The 24,977-nt window shown below is 43.7% G+C and overlaps 1 protein-coding gene across 1 annotated transcript; it reads right to left on the bottom strand.

Annotated features, from left to right (window-relative positions):
* Positions 1 to 543: 543 nt before the first annotated feature.
* Positions 544 to 24,449, bottom strand: LOC146178711 (uncharacterized). The gene is made up of 8 exons (XM_084578470.1): positions 23,941 to 24,449; positions 17,508 to 17,620; positions 15,542 to 15,634; positions 13,207 to 13,245; positions 5,200 to 5,344; positions 3,893 to 3,991; positions 3,139 to 3,228; positions 544 to 989 (listed from the first exon to the last, which is right to left on the bottom strand). The coding sequence occupies exons 1-8, from the start codon at positions 24,347 to 24,349 to the stop codon at positions 871 to 873; spliced, it is 1,107 nt and encodes a 368-aa protein (XP_084434596.1). The 5' UTR covers positions 24,350 to 24,449; the 3' UTR covers positions 544 to 870.
* Between the last annotated feature and the right edge of the window lie 528 nt (positions 24,450 to 24,977).

Here is a 24,977-nt window from a genome sequence, read left to right as displayed (position 1 = left end):
CAGCCGAAAACGCATTCAGCGCTTGTTTCGCGCAGCGTTCAAGGAGGTGGCTATCATTTATACTGAAGAAAAAACTGCATTGTGGGCCGCAAGTTGGAATGTTCTCAACAGGTTATGCGAGAATGGTGCTGGCAGTGAGAAAAATTTTCAACACCAAGTGAGGAGTTTTCCGAGGGATACAGTTGGTATGCTATCCAGAGCTGGAGGCCAAGCTTGCAGCTTATATCACTGAAATACATGGTTTGAAGTGGAGATGAGAAGTACAAGCAGGCAATATTTATTGCCTTGCAATTTGAGGGAGTGGGGGGGGGGGGTCGACTTACATTCGACTCGACTTACAATTGCTCAAATACAGTAGGTCAGTAGGTACTGAAGGCTATAGGCTGCAATGTGTTTCTAACACCTAGATGCAAAGGGAAAAGTAAGATATCAGGAGCAAAAAAACAAACAAACAAACAAACAAAGATTTTAGTCTACTCAGCAGTTGCTTCTATCAATGAAAGAGGTCAACAAGGACTACGGGAATTCATGAGACACACAAACTTTCAGGTTATTATTGTCTTTATTCAGTGACTTTCACACCTGTATCGAGCTGTATTGACACAGCCCAACCTACTTAATCAGTCAATCTGCTTTGCACTGAATCATGCTGGGCACATCTGTGGCATTTATATTATGTATAGTTTTTTCAAGTTCTTTAGCAATCAGACAGCCAAGACAAATATGGTCGCTCCCTTTCTGAGCTCTCGCAATGAGAAATATCAGACATGAGCCCAGCCTGATAAGCTATATCTCTATGCACTGCTGAGCTCCAATACCAGTTGTGGCGCCGACTTTCTGGTGAGTTGATGAATCGTGTGCGACGCACTCTCATCCTGCCACTGGAGTCCCTCCAAGGTTCAGCGAACTAATCCAGTCCTGCTTCTTCACAACTACGCTTCCAGAACAACTTCGGGCAGTGACCTGTGCTCGACGTTCATGGTGGACATCTGCAATGCACAAAAGGAAATAGAAATGTAGCATCTGATAATACAATTCACATGCAAGTTCAGGCAATTCGAAACAACCATCTCCTTTTAAGGGCCAACTAAACCAATATGTTGTACTCCTGCGCATCATTCTGTAATTCTCAGCCCCAAACGTTCAAAGGAACACTGAGACGACCCAATGGAACACGTGTCTTTGGTATAAGCAAAACTTCATTAATATGAACTTTAAATGATGGGAAAAGGTGCTCAAATTCTCATAAAGTTCACATCATTGAACGACACTGAAAAAAAAAAAAAAAAAAAAAAAAACCTATAACAATTAGCATCACAGTACTTACATGAGGGCTGCGCAACAATGACTACATCGATTCTTTACTGGGTGCACACTGTTGGGAGCATACCAGTGACAGGAAATCTAAGCTCTCGTCTGTGTCCGCCTTTTCAGATCCTCAGCCGCACACATGCGCTCAGCTAGTAGATTAATAATTGATTCCTTAATCAATAGTACTTGCTCCTGGGCTAGTTAGTTTGATTGCATGCTTGCAGGATTCGGCGCACAAAAGAAAAAGGAGCACAAGAACGAGGACGATAGGATGAAGCGCTGGTACAGCACTGAAGCATGATGCCTTCAGTTGTGCCTCTATAATCACACATATGCTTATTAGCATAAGTTTATAAGCTACTTTACATTTTGAGAAAGACCATCGGACATAGACATAAATCCCTGCTTAAACCAAGCTGCGTTACGAACGTGCCCTGACCATGTCACCTGCCACCTACCACTTGCCTGAGAAACATGCCCATAACTCTTTCCTCCCAAAGCTGATGCAGAGTTTTCCAACCTTTACCACTGCCGCATTAAAATGGTAAGGCCTCATGCATCCTTCACAGTGTGATGCAGTCCCAACAGAGCCCTCTCACAAGCGGCAGCAACAGTTTTGCTGTTACTTGTGAGGATGCTCATCACGCTGACCACGACGGACAGGAGCAAGGGAAAAGCACAGCAGCATGAAGGGTGGTGAGAAAAAAATAGAAAGGTAAAGAAAATATCATTCGCCGTGCCAATCAGAATCAGAATCAAAATTTTATTTCAGCATCGCATACACAATGCTGCGGGTGTAGACAAAAAGCCCTCTGGAGGCTTGACGAGCCCTACACCCCTGAATAATTGTCTAAAACTGTGCACAACAGTGCAAGCTGGTGTGTAACAGTGTAACTACGAAAGGTGTAACGAAAACTAAGTAGTCAGAGCCGCGTCAGTACAGCTATATATTCATGACTTTGTTTGTTGTCACACCTGCCACTGCGTGCATGTCAGATCCTGCAGCATGTGAATGAGGTTTGACTGGAACTAAATATGTATGATTGCTCGAGATATCTCTCAACGACTACGCCACCTGTCTGTAAGCAGGCTGCTAGTCTGCCATGTATCCCCACCGATTCCTGTACACTTTCACAATGTGCTTGTGTTTTGACGATGTACATTGTGTGGACTATTGATTAGATGCAAATTTACATTCACACAGGCCTTTAGTTAAAGTATGAAACACATTTCTGCAGCATAGTTGGTGGCTCGGAAACTATTAATTCAAAGTAAAGGCAGAATTGAAACTGTAGCTGAGGCCAGGTATGCCTGAGCTGCTTGATGTAGTAATACTGCAAGGAAAGCCCCACCCCTACAGTCTTGTCCACATAACAAAAGAAATTCTTCGAGGATAGTTTTTCACTTCAAGGGGGAACAGACACTTGACAGAAAAGTGCGACTAAGGTCATGGAGCATTTATTGCATCGTTAAATTAGAGCAGGCACAACAAAGGTTCACTGTTCGAAGCAAGAACAAGATTCAGTTCATTGTTGAAGAACGAAAATCTGGTGCACATTACAGTTGAAGGCATGCCACTGTTCTAGACAAAAAAGTGCAGAATGGAAGTGCAACATTATTATTCTGTTAAACGGCAGGAGATTGCCCTGATAGCAAATGTGATGTCTTTATCTTGATTTGATACAGGCAGCCTTTGTGGAGGGAAATCAAGAGATTGTTTTTGCACGCAGTGTGGTGCATGTTGCATGTCACTGCATGCAATTTATTGCGAAACTTAGTTTGACTACGAGAAGATGGATGCTAAATGAATAGATGCGCCAAACGTACCCTCCAGCTCGGAGTCCTGGAAGTCTGACTTGAATGTTGGTGCTTCGGCTGTGACTTGACAGGGAGCAGAAAGCATGAGGGTCACGTTTCCTGCAAGAACGGACAAAACAAAGAAACTTGTTTTGAGAGCAAATGCACTTCCTATAAAACATATGCAGAATAAAGAAATGAGAGTTAGCCCTACAGGGTTTTGCATAAATGAGCCAGCGATTCAGTTAGCAACTCCTTAAATAATGTAAGCTAACATGCTGCAGTACTACCTTAAAATCCAGTACCTCTCAGGTGTGAGGCTTACAGGCAGCTTACAGAAGAGTGCCACCTTTAAAAGCATAAGGCAAGATGATCAGAGGTGAATTCAAAATAAAGCAAACAACACCACCCTGCAACTGAACTGGGCAAGGACTAATTTTCAGTTCCTAGGTGACAGCAACATCACGTATATAGGCAATGTGATGAATAAAAAAAATTATTGGGGAGAAACTCTCTCGTGAAAATGGATACAAAACGCAGGAGCTACACAAGATCTGTAAAGTCTGCCCCAGTTGTGTTCAAGTCAAGATTAGGTGTACAAGTTAGAGAATCCAATGCACAAAATCAAAGTGCTTTAGTACAGGAGATGCACAAACGGAAACGTCTGAGGCTGCCTCTAAACACAGACACCAAGCACACCTGGTTGACATTCTTGCTACCTCATGTTTTTTTTTCCCGCATTTTTTTTTTTTTTTTTTTAAGAAGACAGAAAGCAAGTAGTCACCAGATTCTGTTGTGACGTTCAGATCCTGGCTCCGTGCCACCACGACCGAGATGTCTCCACAGTTGGTCGTCACTGAACAGCGGTCACCATCAAGGCCCCCTGGAGGAAGGCCCCGCGAACTACCTGTCATCCTATGATCAGTTGCATAGCAAAAAGAAAAAAGCCTCCTTATTTCCAGTCAGGAGTGAAGACTTTTGTTTAACTTTTTTCCCTAAGAAACAACGTATCGGAATGCCATAAAACAGGTCTCAACTCTCCGGCTTTGACTCCTAGCCCAGTGGCTGCATCATTCCATGAATTCTGCTCTAGGCCGTAAGTGCCACAATACATGGATGGGGGGAGTAGACGATGGCTTAATTCGGAATAAACTTTTTTTGTTTCTGCAGGGTTCAAGCTGAGGAGTCTACATATGCGTAGCAATATGTACTAGGTTCCTATGCTGTCCATGGAAAGGAACTCTAGTGCAGTTGGCAGGAAAGCCCAGGAAAACAATGACAGTTATGCCAGCACACACAAGATGCATACACTATCGAACAGCTGTAGCCTTAAATTAATGTACTTTTTTTTTAATTTTTTGTTGTAGTATGTCACAGTGCAAGTAACATTCTTCTAAGAGCTTGCTAATCGGGTCTTGCTGCAGACTAACCTTATCCAGCTTACATTTTTCCAGCCACTTTGAAAGTGGCAATGTATATTCATATAGTCTGGAGGCAGTGATTACTGATTTAATCTTCAACTGAGTTGCAGTCTGTGGAAATGGCAGGTGCCTGCACTTTTGATGCTCCTCACTAAATGAGGTAGAAAAGTGTGAATTTCAGACAGTGGGATGTAGATGCAACTACACTGGCAAATAAGTATTTGTGGTTAGGAAGTACCAGGTGAAGAGATAGTGCTCAAGCGCATTCATACCATACTTCCCCGGACTGGAGGCACTAATAAAAGTTCTTTTTTTCCCCAAGATTCGTACCAGGCACTACCTACATAGCTGGCGTGCACTGGGAGACCATGCAACTCTTCCATAGTCTGCAAATACGAAAAATCATGCCCACAAAACACAAGGCACCTATAAAGCAAACTTTAATGAGCAGCCTCTTTACACAGAGTGAATGGCTCCATGCTTACATCCATGGTAATTTCGAATTTGCTTGATTAACCAGCCTATCATTTGCCCTCAAGGAAACCTAGAAACCTGGCTGGCTGAAATATAGATTTCAAGCTAATTACACCAATGTCTTACAGTGTTTAAAAAAAAAAGTAGAAAAGAACACTGCATGCTATGATCTGGAGGAAGGACAGCCAACACTCACCCAAAGTGATGGTGCCAGACTCTGATGTCAACACTGTATCATTGCTGTGTAAGGAGCCGAGGTCAATGCTGCCCTCCTTGGAAATCAGGTCAGCCCTTTCTGCATAGGCTGCTGAGACGTGCTGGGACCCTGTCGATGTTTCAACCTGTGCAGACCGCATTCACAGTGAATGTGAAGGACTAAGGCTCAAGCACATTGCATATACTGTTGAGATGTCAGCAAGCTATGCTTTCTAATATATACAGGGTCCATAAAAACACTTCCTCAAGGTCATTTTGGTCCTCCTGGGATAAATGTACGATGGTTGAAGTTGGTAACGATTATTAGACAGAAAAACAGTGAAACTCATAAACATTTCATGTGATGCTGTAACAAAATACATAATGGTAAGAGCATGTGCATAGGAAAAGGGGGTAGAATGTGCGTTAAGTGATCTGTCTCTTGTGATCCACTTCAGCACATTGCTTGGCTAGGTCTAACGAGAAAAAATTTATTTCCTTCTTTATAAACACTTCGGTCCTATCATATTTCTATTCTCACTGTACGCAAGTTGCACTGCACAGATTAAGCACAAGTAGATCAAACAGTAATCTCTACCTGATCCCATGCCAACAGCAGGCGAGGCTCAAATATGTGTCGAGGAATAAACTACCGTGTCTACTTGTGTTGCAAACACCTATAAATCATATAGTTATGCAGACTCAACTGCATTTTGCTGCTCGATTAGCAACTAATCCCTTAACTTGTGCCTCTGTTATCTCCCATATAATCATTAGAATACAGTTGGAAGCTGTCAGGTAAGGTAATATGAAAGACCACTCGACATAGCTATTTATAAAGTCCTGAATTGACCAATCCGTCCCCACATGCCTATGTGGTTTAGCTGTAGCGTGTCTTACTCATTGCCCAATGATCCTGAAAGGTTTGACTTCTTCCAAACCAAGACCACCTTCCAAAACCATAACCTGCAATTTTTCGTCGACAATGCTGGATTTTGTGCATAATGTGGCATGCATTTTTATTCATGCTATTTATTATTATTATTATTATTATCATTTGTTTTCTTTTGCAGATACTGCTAGCCCCTTTGTGAGTGCTGTGGCAGGACTGGGGAACAATGGTTAAAAATAAAATGCATGTTCGCAACAAACAAAAAACAGTGCACTCTAACCCAACCGAGACATAAAAGGAGGGACATAAAGGGTTACACTAAAGAAATGCATGTTCATGTGAAAAGAAAACAAACAAAAAGACAACGAGCACTACGTTACAATACTTCATGGTTCTCTTTTGGAACACAAACATGCAACGACTGCTCTGATGAATGTGGTGATTGATGGGGAATTCCCAGTGTCTCGGGGCAAAGAGTTCCATTCTTAAATAGCATATGGGAAAAATGAATAACGAAACATGTCTATGTGAAATTTGTATTCCTCCAATGCTTGTTGTGTTTGTGCCCTTGCTAGAAAGAGACAGGTACTTACTGCTGTCAATTTTGAGCGAATTATTGAAGAATTGATAAAAAAGGTTTAAACGTAGGGACTTGGCCCACTTGCTAATTGTGGGTAATCCAGCCACTGCCAGGAGTTTGTTGAAAATGAATCTCACTGCTTTGCACTGAATATTTTCCAACTTAGTTATACAGTAGACTCCCTTTAAGACGAACTCCAAGGGACCATGAAAATTGTTCGTCTTATCAGAAGTTCGTCTAATCAGGAGTGCTTCCAAAAATGATGTTTGAGCAGCAGAGTGTGTCCAAATATCTCGTATATGAGAACAAATGAATAAAATGGCCTTTCAGGAAAATAAACTGCAATACAAGCATTTATTGGACTAATGATTGTCTACTACACTTTGCAGTAGTAAGGCATCAGACATTGTTGACTGTTGCCCAGTCTGTTATTTTTGTGTCTGTCGTGAAAATGGACGGCCTGCTACAAAAGCAGACATCTCGCTTAACTTTTGAAGATACCATTCAGTGCCCTCACACTGTTCAAAAAACTGCACTAAAGTGTCTAGGCAGGCATCAGCTGCATCACAGGTAACTAGTGCAGATTCAGGCACAACATTCAAGCTGTCATCTTCAGCAGCAATTTCCGACGGTAGGTCCAGCACTTCTTCAATCAGAGCGTCCAGTGTGTCAGCCCTACACGTTTCCACACTTTCGTTAATGCTGACATACGCACTGATGTCAATGAACACACCCTTACTGCTCAGCACAGAAACAATGCTTCTATCCTCCAAGTTCGCAGTGTGGGCCTCATTCGTAGTATCGCAGTCATTCTGCATTGAGCAATCACTAAGCATCACAAATCCTGCATGGCGGAAGGCGTTGGCAATAGTGGCTTGAGTAACCTGCTCCCAGGCGCTCGTCAGTAAGTGGACAGCACTTAACTGGTTAACTTTGTACTCCTTACTGCTCTCCATGCAAATCAGCATCCTTTGTAGCAGAGAGCGACAATAGTGCCTCTTCAAGCTACTTATTACTCCCTGGTCCATAGGCTGCAGCTTCGCCATTGTATTCGCTGGTAGAAACTCCAGTCGGATGGCATGAAGTCCGGCGACATGGCCGTGTCCGGGACAATTGTCAACAACGATGAGAACTTTTCTCTTTTGTCTCTGGAAGTGGCGATCCATCTCTGAAAGCCACTGTTCGAAAAGTGCCTGCGTCATCCACGCTTTTGAATTAGCCATGTATGTGACCGGCAGCATTTTTATGTTTTTAAAGCAGCGTGGTGCTTTAGATTTGCCAATCACCAGCAACTTTAGTTTGTCAGTCTCAGTCATATTTGCGCCCACGAGGACCGTTACTCGAAGCTTGCTCCGTTTGCCTGCCACGCAGTCATCACCAGCAAATGCGAGCATTTTATTTGGGAGTAGCCGGTAGAAAAGCGCAGTTTCGTCCACATTGTATGTCTTGAGGGTCATATTCGTCCATGAGTTCATTCATCTTGTTCTGCCTCCAATCGCTGCAGACCGCTTCATCCACTGCAGCGGCCTCGCCGACAACACAACGAAAGGCCAGTCCATGCCTTTTCCGAAAACGGTCGAGCCACCCATCGCTGCACGCAAACTCGACATTCAGTCGCAGAGCAATTTCTTCCGCCTTAGCTTTCAGTAGCACTTCATTCACTGGCAAATTCGCACTGCGCGCTCTCTTCACCCAGGCAAGCAGAACGTCTTCAAGGTCTTTGTGCATAGCTGTGCGCATCCTCTTCCGCTTCGGCGCAAACTCACCATCTTCTAAAGCACTGGTAATCCGCACTTCGTCCTTCACGATACTGCTCACGGTACTTTTCGCAATGCCGAACTTGCGCGCTATTTCAGTCTTTGAAAGCCGGCCGGCGCGAACTTCGGTCAAAACTTCGGCCTTCTCACGAAGCTCAAGCAGCTCTTTTCGAGTTGTTGGCCGACCAGCCAGAGTAGCAACACGGCGAACACGGCGCACACGAAAACAAACAGCACACACCACGAGGTGACAGCGTACAGCCTGGTAGAAAATTGCGGGAAACGACGCGCACACCCGCCACGAACAATGGATCTGTGCACTGCGCAGGGTTGCCAGGTCCAAAAACGAAAAGTCGCCACAAAAATGGGAATCGTTTTATTCCAACGCTCGTGAAGAAACAAATGCCAGTTGTGTCTTATAGCAACTAAATCACATAGAAAAGTTTTCCGAAAAAAAAACAAAAAAAAACTGGCTGCATAACACTGCGATATTATATAAACAGACATAAAACTAAACTGACCAGATAAACACATGTTATCAGAAACTTCTCTGTGATGATTAGAAACAGTATAAAATGCATAAAATTATGTCCATGAAAATGCAAGTATAAAATGTTAGTGGAGTTGGACGTCTCAAACAATGGCTACAAAAGGAGAACACGAAGAAACGAAACTGCAACCACTCAGGTGCGATGTTCAGGCCAGCCGTAAATAGTTGAGTTGACCTTCTCAATCATGGTTTGGGATTATCAAGGATATGGCCAATGTGCAGGGGGTGTTCACATGATCACACACACTTCTTTTTGATCATGCCTACTAGGCGTTGGACGGGAACCTTCGGTTTCTCAAGTATAATATTACATTATCGAGAGGCGTTTACCTTGCCTAGAAATATAGAAATCATTTTTTCATAGGTATACCAAGTATATTCGTAAGCTTCCTTGACACCAGTGCCTAATAATATTCGGCGAATTGTGGTCAATGAATGGTTGTCCGCGCTCCTTGATAACATTGAAAGTGCGCAGCTGTTTTATTCAGTGAACAAACTAGAGTGCAAAAGCCACTTTCACACTGATGAGACAAACCTATGGACGGAAGATGCATTCATGACTAATTTATTGTCAGCAGGTGCACGTTAAATAAGACCTACTGCACGCAAATATGCACGGGCAAAGAAAAACATTTCGAAGCAGTTCGTGGTAAGCCTAGTTAGTGTGTTAGCTCTGTTGTGATGTTTATCTAAGTTTGGCTAGCTAGCATAATGCGTTTACACTTGCCCTTTGTTGGCCATCTATAATGCAAAGTTTGGCTATAAGTGCAGTTAAATAATTAGCACTAATTATTTCGGTTCAATAACTAACACAACTCATTTGCATGCATTCAACCTAAGCTTTCGAAAGGTATATGACTCGATGCTATAATGCAAAGGGTGGTTTTGATTGCATATAGCTCACTAACGCTAATATGGATCGCTAATTCAAAGCATTTGGATTCATCCTAAGCTTTTCAACGGTATATGACTTAATAGTCTAGCTCAAAGTTAGGTTTTATACAAAATAAATATTTAACGCAGATTAATGAGGATCGCTAACTACCACAGTGCCATTACACTTGGCCTAAGCTTTCCAACGGTATATGACTCGATGCTGCAGTGCAAATTTGGGTTTCAAGTGCGGTTTACTAAATATCATTTAATTTGGCCCGTAGTTGGTCAAAATAAGTGTATAATTAACCAATTATCCAAACTCAAGGTTTATCACGTGACATATACTATGCTTAGCCAAGATAGCTTGAAAGAAGCGAAATAGACTAAGCGGCCGCTTTGACTTTCTTTGATCTTAAAGTTCAAAGCACCACGTTTTGCGAAAAAAAAAAAGAAAGTAGCGAAATTGACTAAGCGGCCGCTTTGACTTTCTCTGATCTAAAAGTTCAAAGCACCAGCCTGGGTCGTTTTCTCGTTTTGCGAAGTTTACCGCAGTGACAGAGTTCACGCTAAAAAAAACAAAAAAACAAACACAAAGTCAGAGGCAGTACTAGATCCTGGAGCGCAGACCTGGCCCAAAAACGCGCACTTCACTGAGTGCTGCGGCCGGCCAGCGGGTGCCAGGGAGAAAAAGCGTGTCGTGCGCAGAGCTCGCGGCTGCCCTGCGCGAGGAGAATTGAGGAGGAAAGCGCGGCGCAGAGGAGAGTGTCGCTACTTTCAAATTATCAAGGGGTTTTAGTGGATGGATGTTAAGAGCGTCCCCTTTGAAACAGGGTGGGGACAGGCATCACCATGCATAGTTGGTTGTATTGCAGCGCTACCGTTGATAGATTTGCTATCTGTCTATCTATAAAAACGAGCATCCTGAACAGTGCGCAAATGGGCTCGTTGGAATAGGCAAAAATTTTTCAAAGTAGCCAAGTAGCCAACCTAAAATTTTTGTCGCCAGGCGGCTCAGAAAGTAGCCAAATCTGACAACCCTGGCTGCGTAGTAGGTGTCGTTGGCGGTCAGCAAAGGCGCGGAGCTCAGTAGCACTGGCATGACGACACTATCACGTGATCACCATTGGGAAACGTCATTGGCTGCTTTTTCTTCTCACCGTTTTTTTTCCCGCGTTTCGCTAGTTTTGCTGACCGGGCCACGCATGCTTTTCTTTTTTTTTTTTTCTCTCTCTCTTCCTCTCTGCGCTCTGTTTCGTCCTTGCCCGGGATCGTACCAAGACAGCCGGCGCAACGCGAAACGCGAACCTACTCCTACTGCGGGGACAAAAGGAGTGAGCGGGGGAACGGTGGGAGAGGACGAGCAGCGGCACTCTTCCGCCTTCGTAGAATCGCATTTCCGATGCCGACGTGTTTGGGTCTGCGTGCGTCGGCGGCACGGATGGTCGTGGCACTGAAAAGCTTTTTTTTTTTTCTTTCCGCTGAACCGCTGCTGAGACGGTCGAGTAAGCTGCGCGGGTGGGGTGCGGCCGGCCGTGAAAATTCATCTTAACCGATTAGCGATTGCAAAGTGTTCATCTTAAGCAGATTTTTTTTGCATTGACTCTATGGGGAACCAAACAAACGACCTCCACTGTTCATCTTAACCAAGGGTTCATCTTAAGTGAGTTCGTCTTAACGGGAGTCTACTGTACTTGCCTTAAAGGCCCACTGTCCACCCTCCGGTCGAAAATATTTTCTTCCCCGGTGACTGAGACATCGCCCCCAGAATGCAAGGCCACAAAATGTTTTTGAAAAGAGTGACTAATAACACAGTTACAGCTACCGCAATCACACAATTTCGTCATGTTTCTCTGCTCCCGTTCCCTCGCAAAAGTTTTTCACTCTCCAGCCCGGTCGTCGTCTAGACTCTGCAAGACAAATTTCCCTTCCCTCTTTGCGTTTGGCGGGATGTGGGGTGTGGCACTCCGCGTGCGCGAAATAAAAAAAAAATAAAAACGGCGACGGAGCGCGCGCCGCTGGATTCAGTCCGATCGTAGTGAAGGAAAAGCGCGCAGCGAGCGGTAGACACCCATCCTTCACCCTCAGACAGCGAGAGGGACCAATGGACACTGTTTTCGACTAAGACGTCATAGCTGCGGCTTGACAGGCCAGCGCAGGGATCGGGGAAGCTGGCTTCCTGAAGGAGAACATGAGAGAGCTTTGATTTGTATTTTCATTGCTTTGCGGCGCGCATGTCACTAGAATTTTGCACAGACTATCTTTGGTACCTGATCGAAACACTGGGCTCCTTTGCTTAAAAGGTCCTTCCCTGGATAGTGGCTTTTTAATAAATGAAAGCCAATGTGCTATGCCATACCCAAGCCCCTGTTGGACTAGTGAGCTGTACACAAGAAGTATTGTGTCAGGTGGCTTTAACGCCCATTTCAAGGAATAGAGGGCAGACAGTGTTTTACTAGTAACATACAAGACAATTTTTTTTTTTTTCGAATTTCAGGTCTTCAGCATTGAAAGCAGTCACATTAAACTAAAAATGGAGAATTACCTGACAGGGAAAGGCAGTAGTAAAGTAAAACAATTCGTCCTTGCCTCACCTTTCTTAATGCTGGTAGGTCTTACCAATCATCATCATCATCAGCCTGACTATACCCACTGCAGGGTGAAGGCCTCTCCTCTATTTTTCCAATTAACCCAGTTCTGTGCTAGCTGCATCCACTTGACCCCTGCGAACTTCTTAACCTCATCTGCCTACCTAACTTTCTGCTGCCCCCTGCTACGCTTTCCTTCCCTTGGAATCCAGTTTGTTACCCTAAACGACCATTAAATTCATGGTGATTAAAGGTGGACAGAACACTTGTCTACAACACATCTTTCTTTCAATAACTGTGTTTCGCAAAAAAAGGGTTATATTTTCGATTAAACTGCGAGCATAAATATATAAAATTAATTTAAGGTGTTCAAATCATCTGAAACTAATTTTTGACTTATTTGTATTTCTTTAGCGCCCAAATATTTGATATTTGCATACTTTAAATCGTTCTAACTTCCTGGAGAGTGACCCAAGCACAAGAAGCGGCATAGCAATTTCATACCCTCATGTGGTATACACAAAGTATTGTTTTACCCCAGGCAGAAGCACCTCAGCCAATGGCACCACATGATTTAAACGCTATGCCTGTCACTTAAAATGTGACTTTAGAGGCGGTGTGAGCACACTGCAGCAAATCCTCCTCGAAGTACACATATTCTGAAGCCTTTAAGATCAGGTCAAGGCTCTGTTTCACAACATAAGAGCCCCAATATCAGGCATCAGATACTAGTTAGTGGCTCTAAGCAGTGGGCGAATGCAGACTCACCTTGAGTTTGTTAGTTAAGAGCCGTTGCGCCTCGAAAGACTGCAATGAGAAAAAATAAAACACCTAGAGTGACAACAATTATGAGGACACTTAGGCTCTGCCTAAAGACGGAGCTCAAGTGTGTGGCTGGAGGGTATGAAGCGCCAACAGCCCCGTCCAGCGGCTCCTCTGTGGGTCCTCATTTGCATACTCACTCCTCCCCAACATGCACTCACGCTGTGCTTCCAAACGTACCAGTGGAAATCTGAACTGCCGGTTCAAACCTCTTGCGGCTTCATATTTTGCCGCATGCTTGGGAGGCGGCACTTCCAGGAAAACCAATAGTTTAAGTAGCTGGTTTAAATCTCCCAAAATTTGGTGATTTGGATCATGCCTGCGAGATGGTGCTTATTCCCTTAATTTGTGCCTACACTAACCTACGCATGCTTGTTAACATACAGTTGTAAGCAACCATATTATGTTCAAGACCCCCTAATATAGATACTAAGCCCCACTTTAATTAATGGACGTGCCAGCGTGGGATCACCGTATCAGACTCGGGATCCAAGGGTTCTGGGTTCAGTTCCCACCTCACCTTCCATAAATTTCCTTTTGTAGCAATTTTAGTTTAACTGGGGCCGAACGCGTTCCCTGCCCCACCGCGAAAATTGCTGTTGAAAGTAGAACTGATATATGCACGCGTGAGCGTGGTTCTCTTCAAGCGCCGCGAAGGAGCCTTGTGAACTCAAAGCACCACCGCACTCCGTAAATACAAGCTTTACTCTGAAACACGTATATTTCATACAGCCCCCCCGCAGGCCTGCGGCGACAGGACGAGCAGTTTGTATAAACACAGACAGGCGAGCTCACATTCACAAGGGCTCGGCGGCGGAGGGGAGTCCCGGGGTGTGCCGCTCATGGGTTCTTAGAAGCATAAGGTGTTTGCTGTTACACTTTTCAACTTTGCGCTCCACGTGTGACATCAAACACTTACGACCAATAAAGGTTTTCTCGATGTGCTGACACTGCTTGATTCTCTACTAGACAGAAGCCAGAACCTTTTCCCGTAGAACCAAAATTAGTTAACGAACGAAAATGAACTGCAGAGGTGGTCCATTTATATTCCCTGTCAAGCATACAATATGCCTCTTGCTTTTTTGTTTGTTTGTTTCAGCCTAACAGATATTCCAATCCTTTAAAATGTTAACTCTGGTTACACGATAAACCTGGCGGTTAAAGAACTAGCAACAGGCAGGCCACAAGAGTTCAGCGGAGGTTATCACAGAAGGCCCAAAGCAAGGACATCGAGATGCACTTTTTAATTTACCTTATAACAAAATGTTATTCTTCTCCTTCTTTCTCTGGAATCGATAACAAAAAATTTTGCTTTTTGTTTGGGTCCCCAAAGCGACTCAAGGCACACAGACACACAGTTCCATGAGAATGTCCAAGTTGAATCAGTTAAGAATGTGGTTGCATACTGAAGCAGTTTGGCATAAAGAAAGTGGATGAAATGAAAGATGAATGGTGAGGCATAAATGAATTGAAGTGCTTGGGGAACTTAAAAGCACTCTATGGAACCCAAGGTATCCAGAGAATTCAGTGTGAGAACCCCCTGCTATAAATGCTGAGCTAAAAAGCACAGATTTGACCTTTCCCCCACAATGCAGTCTAAGTGTCCACGAAGAAGTTTAGACAGTCAGTGTAGATTTTCTTTCATCAAAACAAAATTTAATTTTCCAGTTGTGTCCTGACTGATACAAGCGTCACAAGAAACAAAATAAGCTGGTGAACTAGTTTTGATAAAAAGGAAGGCGCAATATGACAGCCAAACTACGGGACCTCGCATAAACCAGCTGACCGCCTAATTCAGCGAATCACGTTTGCCACATGGTGGCGGTTGCTTGAACTCCACACTACAGTGTGCATTGCTGGACTAGACATAGTGGTGAAGGTGACATGTACAGGCATCCCTTAGCAGTCAAGCATACAGTCATGGCTCGCACATTCATATCATCTGTAGTATCATCTGTATCATCTGTGTAGGATTCTACACATCGCATACAATACACTTCGGCTGGAGAAATATGCGAATTCATATTGTCCCGAATTTCACATCAACCAGGTTGGTATTATTGAGATTATAGTTTCTCGCAACTTACATCAAACTCTCGGCATCTGCATCGAACAGTGCTCTATGATTAGCACATAGAAATGAAGAGAATTTTGGAAGAAGTGATGGCGCAGATAAAACGCACAAAAAGGCTGAGAAAGGCTTGCCAGTCTACAACCTATGTTCAAAATGAATTGTGATAGTATTAAAATGATAGTATTAGGCAGTAAATGAGCATGTTACCCCGGTGCCAGAAGAAGTCACTTCCAGGTTTCCTTGCAGTGCTCCCGTGGCTTCAATGTTGCCATGCTCCATGCTCAGTTTCACTGCATTTGCCTGTGATTAAAAAAAAAGAAATAAGCTCAATTAACACACACACACACAAAAAAAAAAAAAAAAAAAAAACACTTCAAGGCAACTAATTAGCGGATTACAGATAACCTGCAACACGAGTTGTGGTGTGCCATTTGCAACACTGTGGAAAATTCATTTTCTTTTTATTGATCTACTACATTTACTCATTACTAAAGAAAATGTATGTAGTCAAAGCTGAGGAAGCTACTTCGAAAGAACAGGAAGCTACTTCGTCCTCGTCCTTCGCGCTGTTATTCCAAAATGTATTACCAACTTGCCGGCACCTCAACGCTTGTTAATCCCACTGGAGTCTTCCAATTTAATTCTGACCACACAAAAGAATGTAGAGCACAAACTGAAGTTGGCCTGTGTCAACAGATTGCTGCATTGCAACAGTAAAGATCCAACTTTCTCTGGAGACTCTCAAGATGGCACTCTTGTAAACATGAAACGCCAAAAAGTAAATGCAGTTGCTGTCACCAACTTATAGCAAAGCCAAATTGCAGTGCCAACACAGTTTCGTGGAGTTTCGAGGAGCAAAACTACCATACAATTCACTCTGAACATAACTTGTAGACCGGCAAGCCTTTCTCAACTTTTTTTTTGTGCGTCTTATCGGCGTTATCTCTTCTTCCAAAATATTCACTTCTATGTGCTTATCACAGAGCGCTCTTTGATACAGATGTCTAGTGTGAATTAAGTTATGAAAAACATTTTTTAATCCAAATCTCTTACCAATGAATACCATTTTACCAGCTCCACAGGCCATAGGAAAGATATTCACATACACGCTCATTTTTTACTAGGCAAGAGGAAACGACACTGTTGTCTTCAGTGAATGTTTACGACCGCCCAGATTAACAAACTGGGTTTTATTTTTTTTTTAATTTCACACCCATCAGAATGCGCCTGTTGAACCATGGACTGAACCATACGCCGCACAACACCCACGGCCAAAGAACCACGGTGCATCACAATAAATGCAGGGGCTGTGTTACCCGAGGGACCAACACGTAGGCTGCTTCACTCTCACACTGACATCAGAGCTAAAGTATATAATAAGCGACTGTCTTACCAAGCACCTTGAATGTTAAAACAATGAACACATCCCCTATCCATAGAAAACTGTAAGCATCAACAAGGAGTTACAATTAGTACTCGCAACAACTATGATCGACTATATACTACGACTGGGAGAAAATGGGTAGAGCGAATGTTACTTATTTTGCAATCTGCAAGCATGAACTGGTAGAGAGCTGAAGATCAATGACGGTCATCACCATGCCAGAAATGCTGGGTGACATTATTCTATTGTGTTTTTTTTTTTTTAAATCGACAAGTTTCATAGAACACAAACCACTTGCAATGCCAGCCATTTTGCTTTTGAAACAGCGGAATGGGCAAGGTAGTGCCGTGAAACACAGCGTTGCTCTCACATGACACCTCCCAAATCAGACAAATGCCATTCAGAAAAGGTCATTCGCAGGTATGTGACACACCTGTGAATGACATCACATGCAGCTGAACTAGTGCGCAGAGATCTTGTGACCTGTTGCCACGAATAATACTGTGCCCTCCTAACATCATACAGAACACAGACAAAAACATCAGAATAAATTCGATGCCATCATTTGCTTTGAACAAAATGTTTTTCAGCAGTCTGAACCTTGTGTAGTAGCAATTTCTAGCTTTGCAGCAACTGCTCCACGGAGATGCTAAAAGAAAAATAGTTACACCCCCTGGATGACATAGGTTAATGTCCAATTTTAAAAGGGTGCATTTCCAGAGAAATACTGTTTCTTAAAGCATGACTGTACAACCCTGCTTTTATCTGTGCCCATTTTTCAGGGATTACCTTGATGTTTTTGAGCGTGATGTTTCCTGGTCCCACAGTCTGCACTCTGCAAAGGTCCAAAACCAGGTTTTCAAGCTTTGCCTGGGCACCTCCAGACAGTTCCACATCAATGCCTACAAGAGAATAAGAGAAAATAAAAAAAGATTGGTTTGTTTTGGTTTGTGGGGTTTAACGTCCCAAAGCAACTCAGGCTATGAGAGACGCCGTAGTGGAGGGCTCCGGAAATTTCGACCACCTGGGGTTCTTTAACGTGCACTGACATCGTAGAACACACAGGCGCCTTGCTTTTCGCCTCCATCAAAAAGCGGCCGCCTAGGCTGGGATTTGATCCCGCATCTTTGGGAACAGTAGTCTAGCACCGTAACCACTGCGCCACCCCAGAGGCAGGCATTACAAAGATACAGTAGACAATGTGCAACACCATTCAACTTCCATTTCTGCTCTGTCCACTGCAATGCACCTTTCATACGTTGGAAATGCAGTTAAAGACATGCTTCCATACACCACAATGAAATGCCTTTGAGAATGCAACTGGCTGATGAGGTACCCACTTTAACAAAACTGAGAGCTCAGGTAGTTGGCAAGGGCTCATTATGCTTCTAGTAGTGACAAGGAAAAACAGATACAATGAAGACAGGGACAACACATACACTTATCAACAAATATTTCATCCAGCTGAGTGCCAAGACCTTTAGTCCATACACTGATACGATTTCGGCACCAGAAACACACACGATGCACTTACTACGCACACAAAAACAGCATGCAATTTTGCGAGAAGCAACACCTATCATGCAAAAAAATCTTAAATCGATAAATTTCAGTAAGACAAGTCCCTTCTTCTGTATTCTAATTGGATCACTTATGACTGATGCTTCTGATTTGTGTGCTGATATGAGATTTTATGGCTGCTTTTTCAATTTGTCAACAAAACACAACAATATTTTGTGCAAAGTAAGCTTGGCACTGCATCTAGACTACACTGAAAAGATGCACTCATGACCACTGTTTATAATGGGATAGAAGTTTTGACAGGCTAGCAGGCATCGTCAAAATGAGATGCCCATAATTACATTAGAAGCATTCAGCATAGCAGAATATGTGTAGTGTAGACCAGCCTACCAGAAGAGTTGTTTTTGAGCTCGTTGGTGGTTGATGACGCTAGCTAAAAACAGCCAACAAAAAAAGATGCTACACAGTGAGGAAGACTACACATACACAAGGCTGACCAACAACTGAGCTTCATTTGAGCAAAAACAGGCACCTATACAGTGAAAAGATGGAAAGGGTAACAGGAAGAAAGTGTGCTATCGATAGTGAGCAATTGGATATAGTCAAGCCACAAGGTGAAAATGCAAAAAATACTAAAACCCAGGGATGCAAAGTAAAACTCTGGAACAAACAGCCTAATACATAAGCAAAAGAACAAAAGCCAGCAAAAAGGTGCGTGACTACAGGCACATGTAAAGCGAAAGAAGGCCCAGTGCTAAAGCCAACAGAACTGCCCTAAGGCATTTAAAACCTTATCAGTAAGTGCAATAAAACGTGTGCTGATGCAGGCTTTCTTGTAATGAGCTATCGCCACTGCTTGCAAGACTTTAAGTGTTAATTAATCACTTTTTCTGGAAAGAAAAACAGAATCATGCAAGAGTTGACGGCATCCGCTAGGCTGGCATTGCTTACAATGCTGAGACTGGTTTTTCTGCACGATGAAACATGCGAGGCAAGTAAAGAATCTGTCAGGGAAAAACCTCCCTCAGCATCATAAATTATTCCAGCCAAGCGGATGCCGTCTACTCTTGCAGGGTTGTTTTTCTTTCCAGAAAAAGTGATCAGTTAACATATGAAGCCTTGGATGCTGTGGCGATAGCTGATTAAGAGGAAGCCTGCATCAGCACCCCGTCTGTCACACTGACTGATAAAGAGTTTAAATATCTTAATCAGTTTTGTCCGTTTCAGCACTGGGCCTTCTTTCACTTGACATGTGCCTGTGGTCGCTCATATTTTAGCTTGGTTTTGTTCCTTTGCTTATATCTTAGTCTGTTTTAGATAGTTTTTAGCTTTTTTGCTTTGGGTTGTTTGTTCCGGACTAGCACTTTATACCCCTGGGTTTTAATGTTTTTTTTTGTGTTTCCACTGTTGACAAGATAACTTCAAAGATTTTACTATGTGATGTGACTGCATTTGATTTCCCACAATTGATACTAAACCTTCTTTCAGTTAGCATATCAGAGGCTGGCTGTGCACAGCATGGAGTTTCCAACCACGAACAAGAAGGAAAGCTGGCATTGCTGCACTACAGCCACCATGGGAGCTCATAAGCATGCCGGCAAGACGCAGCTTTGGAATGATAATTGGTGCTTTGTTGATTTGTCTACTGATTCGTTTTGTTCGTTGCCCGCTTTCATTTTCCCCAGATGTTTTGAATGCTTTGCAGTGGTCTGGTGATTCATCTGTGCAGACAGTTTATTCGAGATCCAAAGTCTGCAGTGGCTACAATCTAATGAATATGGTCGCTTAAAGAATGCATGACTACAGTAAATGTGTTTTAGTGCGGCAAAATTCACAGATGTAATCTGCTTTTGTGAAGGTCACCAATTGTTTTTATTCAGTCACGCAAGCACCTACCTGCCTTGGCCGTCCGTATTTCTGACTGTATATGATCATTTACCATAATTTAACACGTACAATTATTCATTTATTTACATTACGTGGCATCAAATATGCAAAAGCTACTTGTTTTGGGCCACCGATGCTGCAGACGTCAATTTCTAGTTAATTCTGATTGAATCAAGCAAGCAGATCATCCAAACATGTTACTGAAGAAGGCTGTTGTAAGCCATCTCTGCATCAAATTTCAGCATAGCCAGAGAGACATTTTGCAGTATGTATTTAGCATTGTAACTGTCAGTAAAACCTGCTCTATTCTTCAATATGCCAGCATAGAAGCTCTGCAAATGTACCATATTAAGTGATAAATTTTTATTCTCAAAAGTATGCCGTTTAGATAAAAATATCTTTCAATGGTGTGCTACGTATTTGGCCAAATGGAGAGAAACCTAGTTCTGACTTTGGATAAATTTTTTGCTCCCTTATATTTACATGGTTTTCCGTTCGTCTATTGAAATTCATGGCCAGACTATTTTATTTAATGTCAATAGAGGGTTTACAAAAGTAAGTTTGGCAACCGTGAGTGGCACGTTGATCCTGCGCTGGCGGCCATATTTTGATCGCTTCATCTGTCAGCTCCCTGTCCGTCCGTCAGTGTCCGCCATTCTCTCCATGCTTGTCACGTTGTAACTATAGTGTGCTGCGCTTGTACCGACCTTTTGATGTCAAGAGAAGACACTACCTGGTCGAGGGACCTCTCCTCTGTCCCTGGCGGTTTCTGTCAGCGACGCCTAGATGCGTATTTTGACAGCCAAGGCGTGGCGAGGCCCATCGGACGGGCTGCTGAGTGCAGTTACAAACTGCTCTGCAAGTCGTACACGGACCCCTCGTTGATCCGCGTAGCGTCATCCCTATCCAGATACAGTATCTAAAGTTTTATAATGTGGAGAATTTTTTTTTGTCTGTGTGCCTTTGCTATTTACTCGGAAGCTATGAGAGACGATCGCGAGTTTGTTTGCTTGGTTTGTGCATCACCGTCACTTCAGAGAAGAAAGCGAAACTTATCAGTGGATGCCTGTTAGCTTTCTGGGTCGGTTTCACGCTTTTTGACTGTCCGTGCTAAACTCTGATGAACCGAACTTGTCTTTGAGTAATTGATTAATTGAAATATTTGAAGAAAGTGATCAAGGTGTCAAATGGCTCAGAATGGAAAAGGAAATGTTTGCTGATGCTGAGTATTGGTGTTAAAAAGGTAGAATAAATAAAATAAAAAATGAAGAAAATAAATGATAGAAAGAATAAAATAAATAAATAGAAGAAAACTAAAAACTAAAAATTTAAAGTGTGAAGAAAGAAAACATTGTTCGCGCGTGTGTGTGTTTGCGTGTGTGTTTAACAGCTTAACAGGCGGAGCTTAAGTGTCGCCGTAAGTGTCGCCCTAATCTGGACACTTACCGGATTTAGCACGCATCATCAGGCGATAACACTTTTCGAAACGGGCTGGAAGTGAGCATATTACGGCACACTAGTGAGATGTCATCTTTTCCTGCTTTACGACACCACAGGTTTGGCAGCCGCTTTTGCAGCGTGAAACAAGTAGCTCGGGCGCCCTAGACAACCATTCTGCTCTTTGCACCAAGCACTACCATTTTGTACGACGGTGAAAAGTAGCTTCGGTAATCATGCCCTATGATATAAGTCAAATACAGAATGGCAAACGCAATCTGCGTAGAAAAGATTTAAAGCGAATCTATTTGTACTATACCTTCGTTATAGATGCATTGCTCCTTCTCCCGTGTCCTCCATCGCAGCATAAGCTTATCCTTCAAGTTCACAAGGCACCATAGTATGCAAAGCAACCTTGCTGGTTTAGGTGATATTACGTTCTGTGAGCTAGCTCCCAGTCAGAGGGATGTGCAGTAATGCTTGACATGATACAAGTGACACCTGTAAAGCTGATTAGGATTGCAAATGAGCGGTCGTGTACACACATACACCTTTATTCCGTGTGCATCTATGACGGTGCGCTGACTGCAGAAGGGCACGCATCAACATGCTGGCATTCCGAATTGAGCTTGGTGCTACCAGCGACTACTGTGATGTTAAAAATGAAACAATCGCTTGTGAGCATTCTAACGCAGCTTGCAGTGCATGCACGGTTTCCACGAAGGCGCACGTTGGCAGCACTCTGTGGAAGGCACATGGCGGACGGATCAAAACATGGCCACCACGAACAGTTTGTGTTTCTTTCACTAGATGGCGCTAACTTTTGTAAAGCGGGAGCGCTTCGCACACTGGTGTACCGCCGCCACTTCGACACCGCCCCGGAAGTTCAAGCGGCACTGTGCAGAGCCTGCGGGATCGAAGAAGAATCGACGGAGCACGTAGTACTCAAATGCACAAAGTGGTCGCCCCAGCCGAGAGAGGGCACCACGCTACCCCTAGCACTGGGATTTACAGCAGCGGAGTGCGGCATGGGGTGCAGTGAACGCGGCGACAACAGTGGCAACAGTGACAGTGCTACGTCAGTCACAAAATCCCGTCTCCGCATGTGGTGGACACTCGTCCACCGTTAACTCTTCTTTTTTTTTCTCTCTCTCTTTCCTTTTTTCTTTCTTTTTTTGCTGGGACGCTTAGTGTCCATTCGTTACAAAGGGTGCAGCCTCAAATCATCATCATCACAATCTTCTTCTATTGTGATAGAATAATGATGTCTCTTTAAATAATATTATGCGAAAAATGTACATGTACATTGGTTTATAAGAACAGAACAGTGCAGCAATAGTCGCACTCGCCTTCATAAAAATGCGGCCCCCGCAGTAGGGTTCAGACCTGGGCAATCGGCTTCAGTAGCCGAGTGCTGCGAATATGTTTTCTTTTCCAGCAATTTCTATTCCTGAAGGCACAGTTACATATCAGGGTCAACATTAGCCAAGCGAATTGGAAACCTCGTTTCACTGCATTCCCACAAGTGCATGAAGTGCTCTTTAAGAAACTGAGGAAAATGGTCGTTAGCTGAAGCATGAACTGAAGTGAAAACAAAACTATAGGGGACACTTGAGCTCTACCTTTAAGGGTATGACGCAATAGCCTAGGCTATTGGCCCACATATAATCACACGGTGGGCTACACTGACTATGGATGCATTTCGCTCCAAGACAAAAGTTTTGTTTGTTTAATGTATTTAATGTAATGTAATATAATTTTCAATAATAAATTAAAGTTATAAATTCTCACTTGATGCATATTGGAGTGCCCAAGTTTTACAATATGAGAAAATATCTTTTCATTTCCACTACAATCTCATAAAACCTTGGGTGAGTGGCAGTCCATTTAAGCAATTAAGCATTTCGTGTCATTTTTTGCAAACATGTGGTACGGGTGGCTCTGAGCCCACTTTACAGCAAATTGTGATTCGGTGCGCTCCCCAAATCCGCAAAGGAGCAACATCTAGAGACCATATTGTGGCGGTCCAGTCAGAACTCAAGGCCTGAATTCGAATTGCCGACTAAACGGCTCTTTGGTTACGCAGAAAAAGGAAACTTGCACCGTGTGGCAGATTGCAATTCGCCATTAAACACCTCAAATTTAAAGTGCGCGGACATCGGCGCGCGAACGTTTTCGTGCCGTCCTCCACCAAATTCCCGCGAACTAATGACACCGTCGAGCCACTGCCGCTGGCCTAAGTGGTTCATTTCCATCTGAGCGCGCATGCACGGTGTACTGGGGTTGATTATGAAAAAGGAAGTGAAAGCGCGACGCGCGCCCGCAAAATCAGACGCGTCGTGCTGAAGATAAAACAGCGGCGGCATGCTTCACGTACTCGCCATAAAAGGTACGCGCAGCCGGCACATCACGTCGGGGCGCGGTGTCGTCGACTGGCCTCCTTCAGCGCCGGTCATTGCAAGGTGCGCGACGCCGCTCCCGTCGACAGACAGTGAAATCGGCGACTCGCCGTCCAGGAACAACTGCGGACGCCTGCCCAGGAACGTCGCGGTCACCGTGTCCGGGTCGTCTCCCACGTCTACGGGCGAAACCGCGAGGGAACAGGGCAGTCGCACTCGAAGCAGCGCCGATTGATGTCTCACTTGCTGTTCGTCGAGCACCACGTTTAGATCCTCCGACCTCGCGCGATCTGAAAACGTACGTGCGCTAGTTCTTAGGAGGCTGCGAGAGCCAAGGACGCGAAGTCTTAGGTGTTTTACTGAGATCCTCCGTAGAAATAGAGCCATTTTGCGTGTTCAACGTGTTTAGTTATTCGCATAACACGCAGTTTAAAACGGGTTCATAATGGATTAGATACGGATTGCATTGGCCACACATGTTCTGGCTGTCGGACAGCAAGTTCTCCCATAGGTCTCAACTCATCATCATCAGCCGGACTATACCCACTGGGCGAAGGCCTCTCCCATATTCCGGAAGATTCCTTGATGGGTGTAAATAAAGTTATTCGCAGGGTGTCGAACCGCAATTTTTTTGGTTTGGTTCAGGTTCGCGTTCACGTCCTTCAGGTTCGGTTTCGGCTCCGGAGATACTATCTGCACTATCCGTCCCGGTTCGACCTTGCCTTGCCTGAAATAAAGTTATTCGCAGGGTGTCGAACCGCAATTTTTTTGGTTTGGTTCAGGTTCGCGTTCACGTCCTTCAGGTTCGGTTTCGGCTCCGGAGATACTATCTGCACTATCCGTCCCGGTTCGACCTTGCCTCAGAAGAAAACAAAAAGAAAAAAAATACTGTCGTATTTTTTTTACTCTACGCTTTTAATACCGAGTTTCCTTTCCTATTCTAGCTCATAATAAAAGCTGACAATTCATATAGTAGTTGATTTTTATAGCGCTGAAGAAACAGCACAAGAAGAAA

The sequence above is a fragment of the Amblyomma maculatum genome, chromosome 9 (genome assembly GCF_055883805.1).
Source record: "Amblyomma maculatum isolate TAMU_Amacu chromosome 9, ASM5588380v1, whole genome shotgun sequence".
Classification (NCBI taxonomy): domain Eukaryota; kingdom Metazoa; phylum Arthropoda; class Arachnida; order Ixodida; family Ixodidae; genus Amblyomma; species Amblyomma maculatum.
The sequence above is the reverse complement of the archived record's forward strand: the minus strand, read 5'-3'. Positions and strand labels throughout refer to the sequence as shown.

Bases quoted from the DNA above. Each gene is read 5' to 3' on its own strand.
- LOC146178711 (XM_084578470.1), bottom strand. From the start codon at position 24,349: ATGGCTCTATTTCTACGGAGGATCTCAGTAAAACACCTAAGACTTCGC. The intron at 15,635-17,507 runs GTAATCCCTGAA...TTTTAATCACAG, and splicing joins TCACGCTCAAAAACATCAAG to GCAAATGCAGTGAAACTGAG. The intron at 3,992-5,199 runs GTGAGTGTTGGC...GCCTTCCTCCAG, and splicing joins GTCTGGCACCATCACTTTGG to GGGGCCTTGATGGTGACCGC.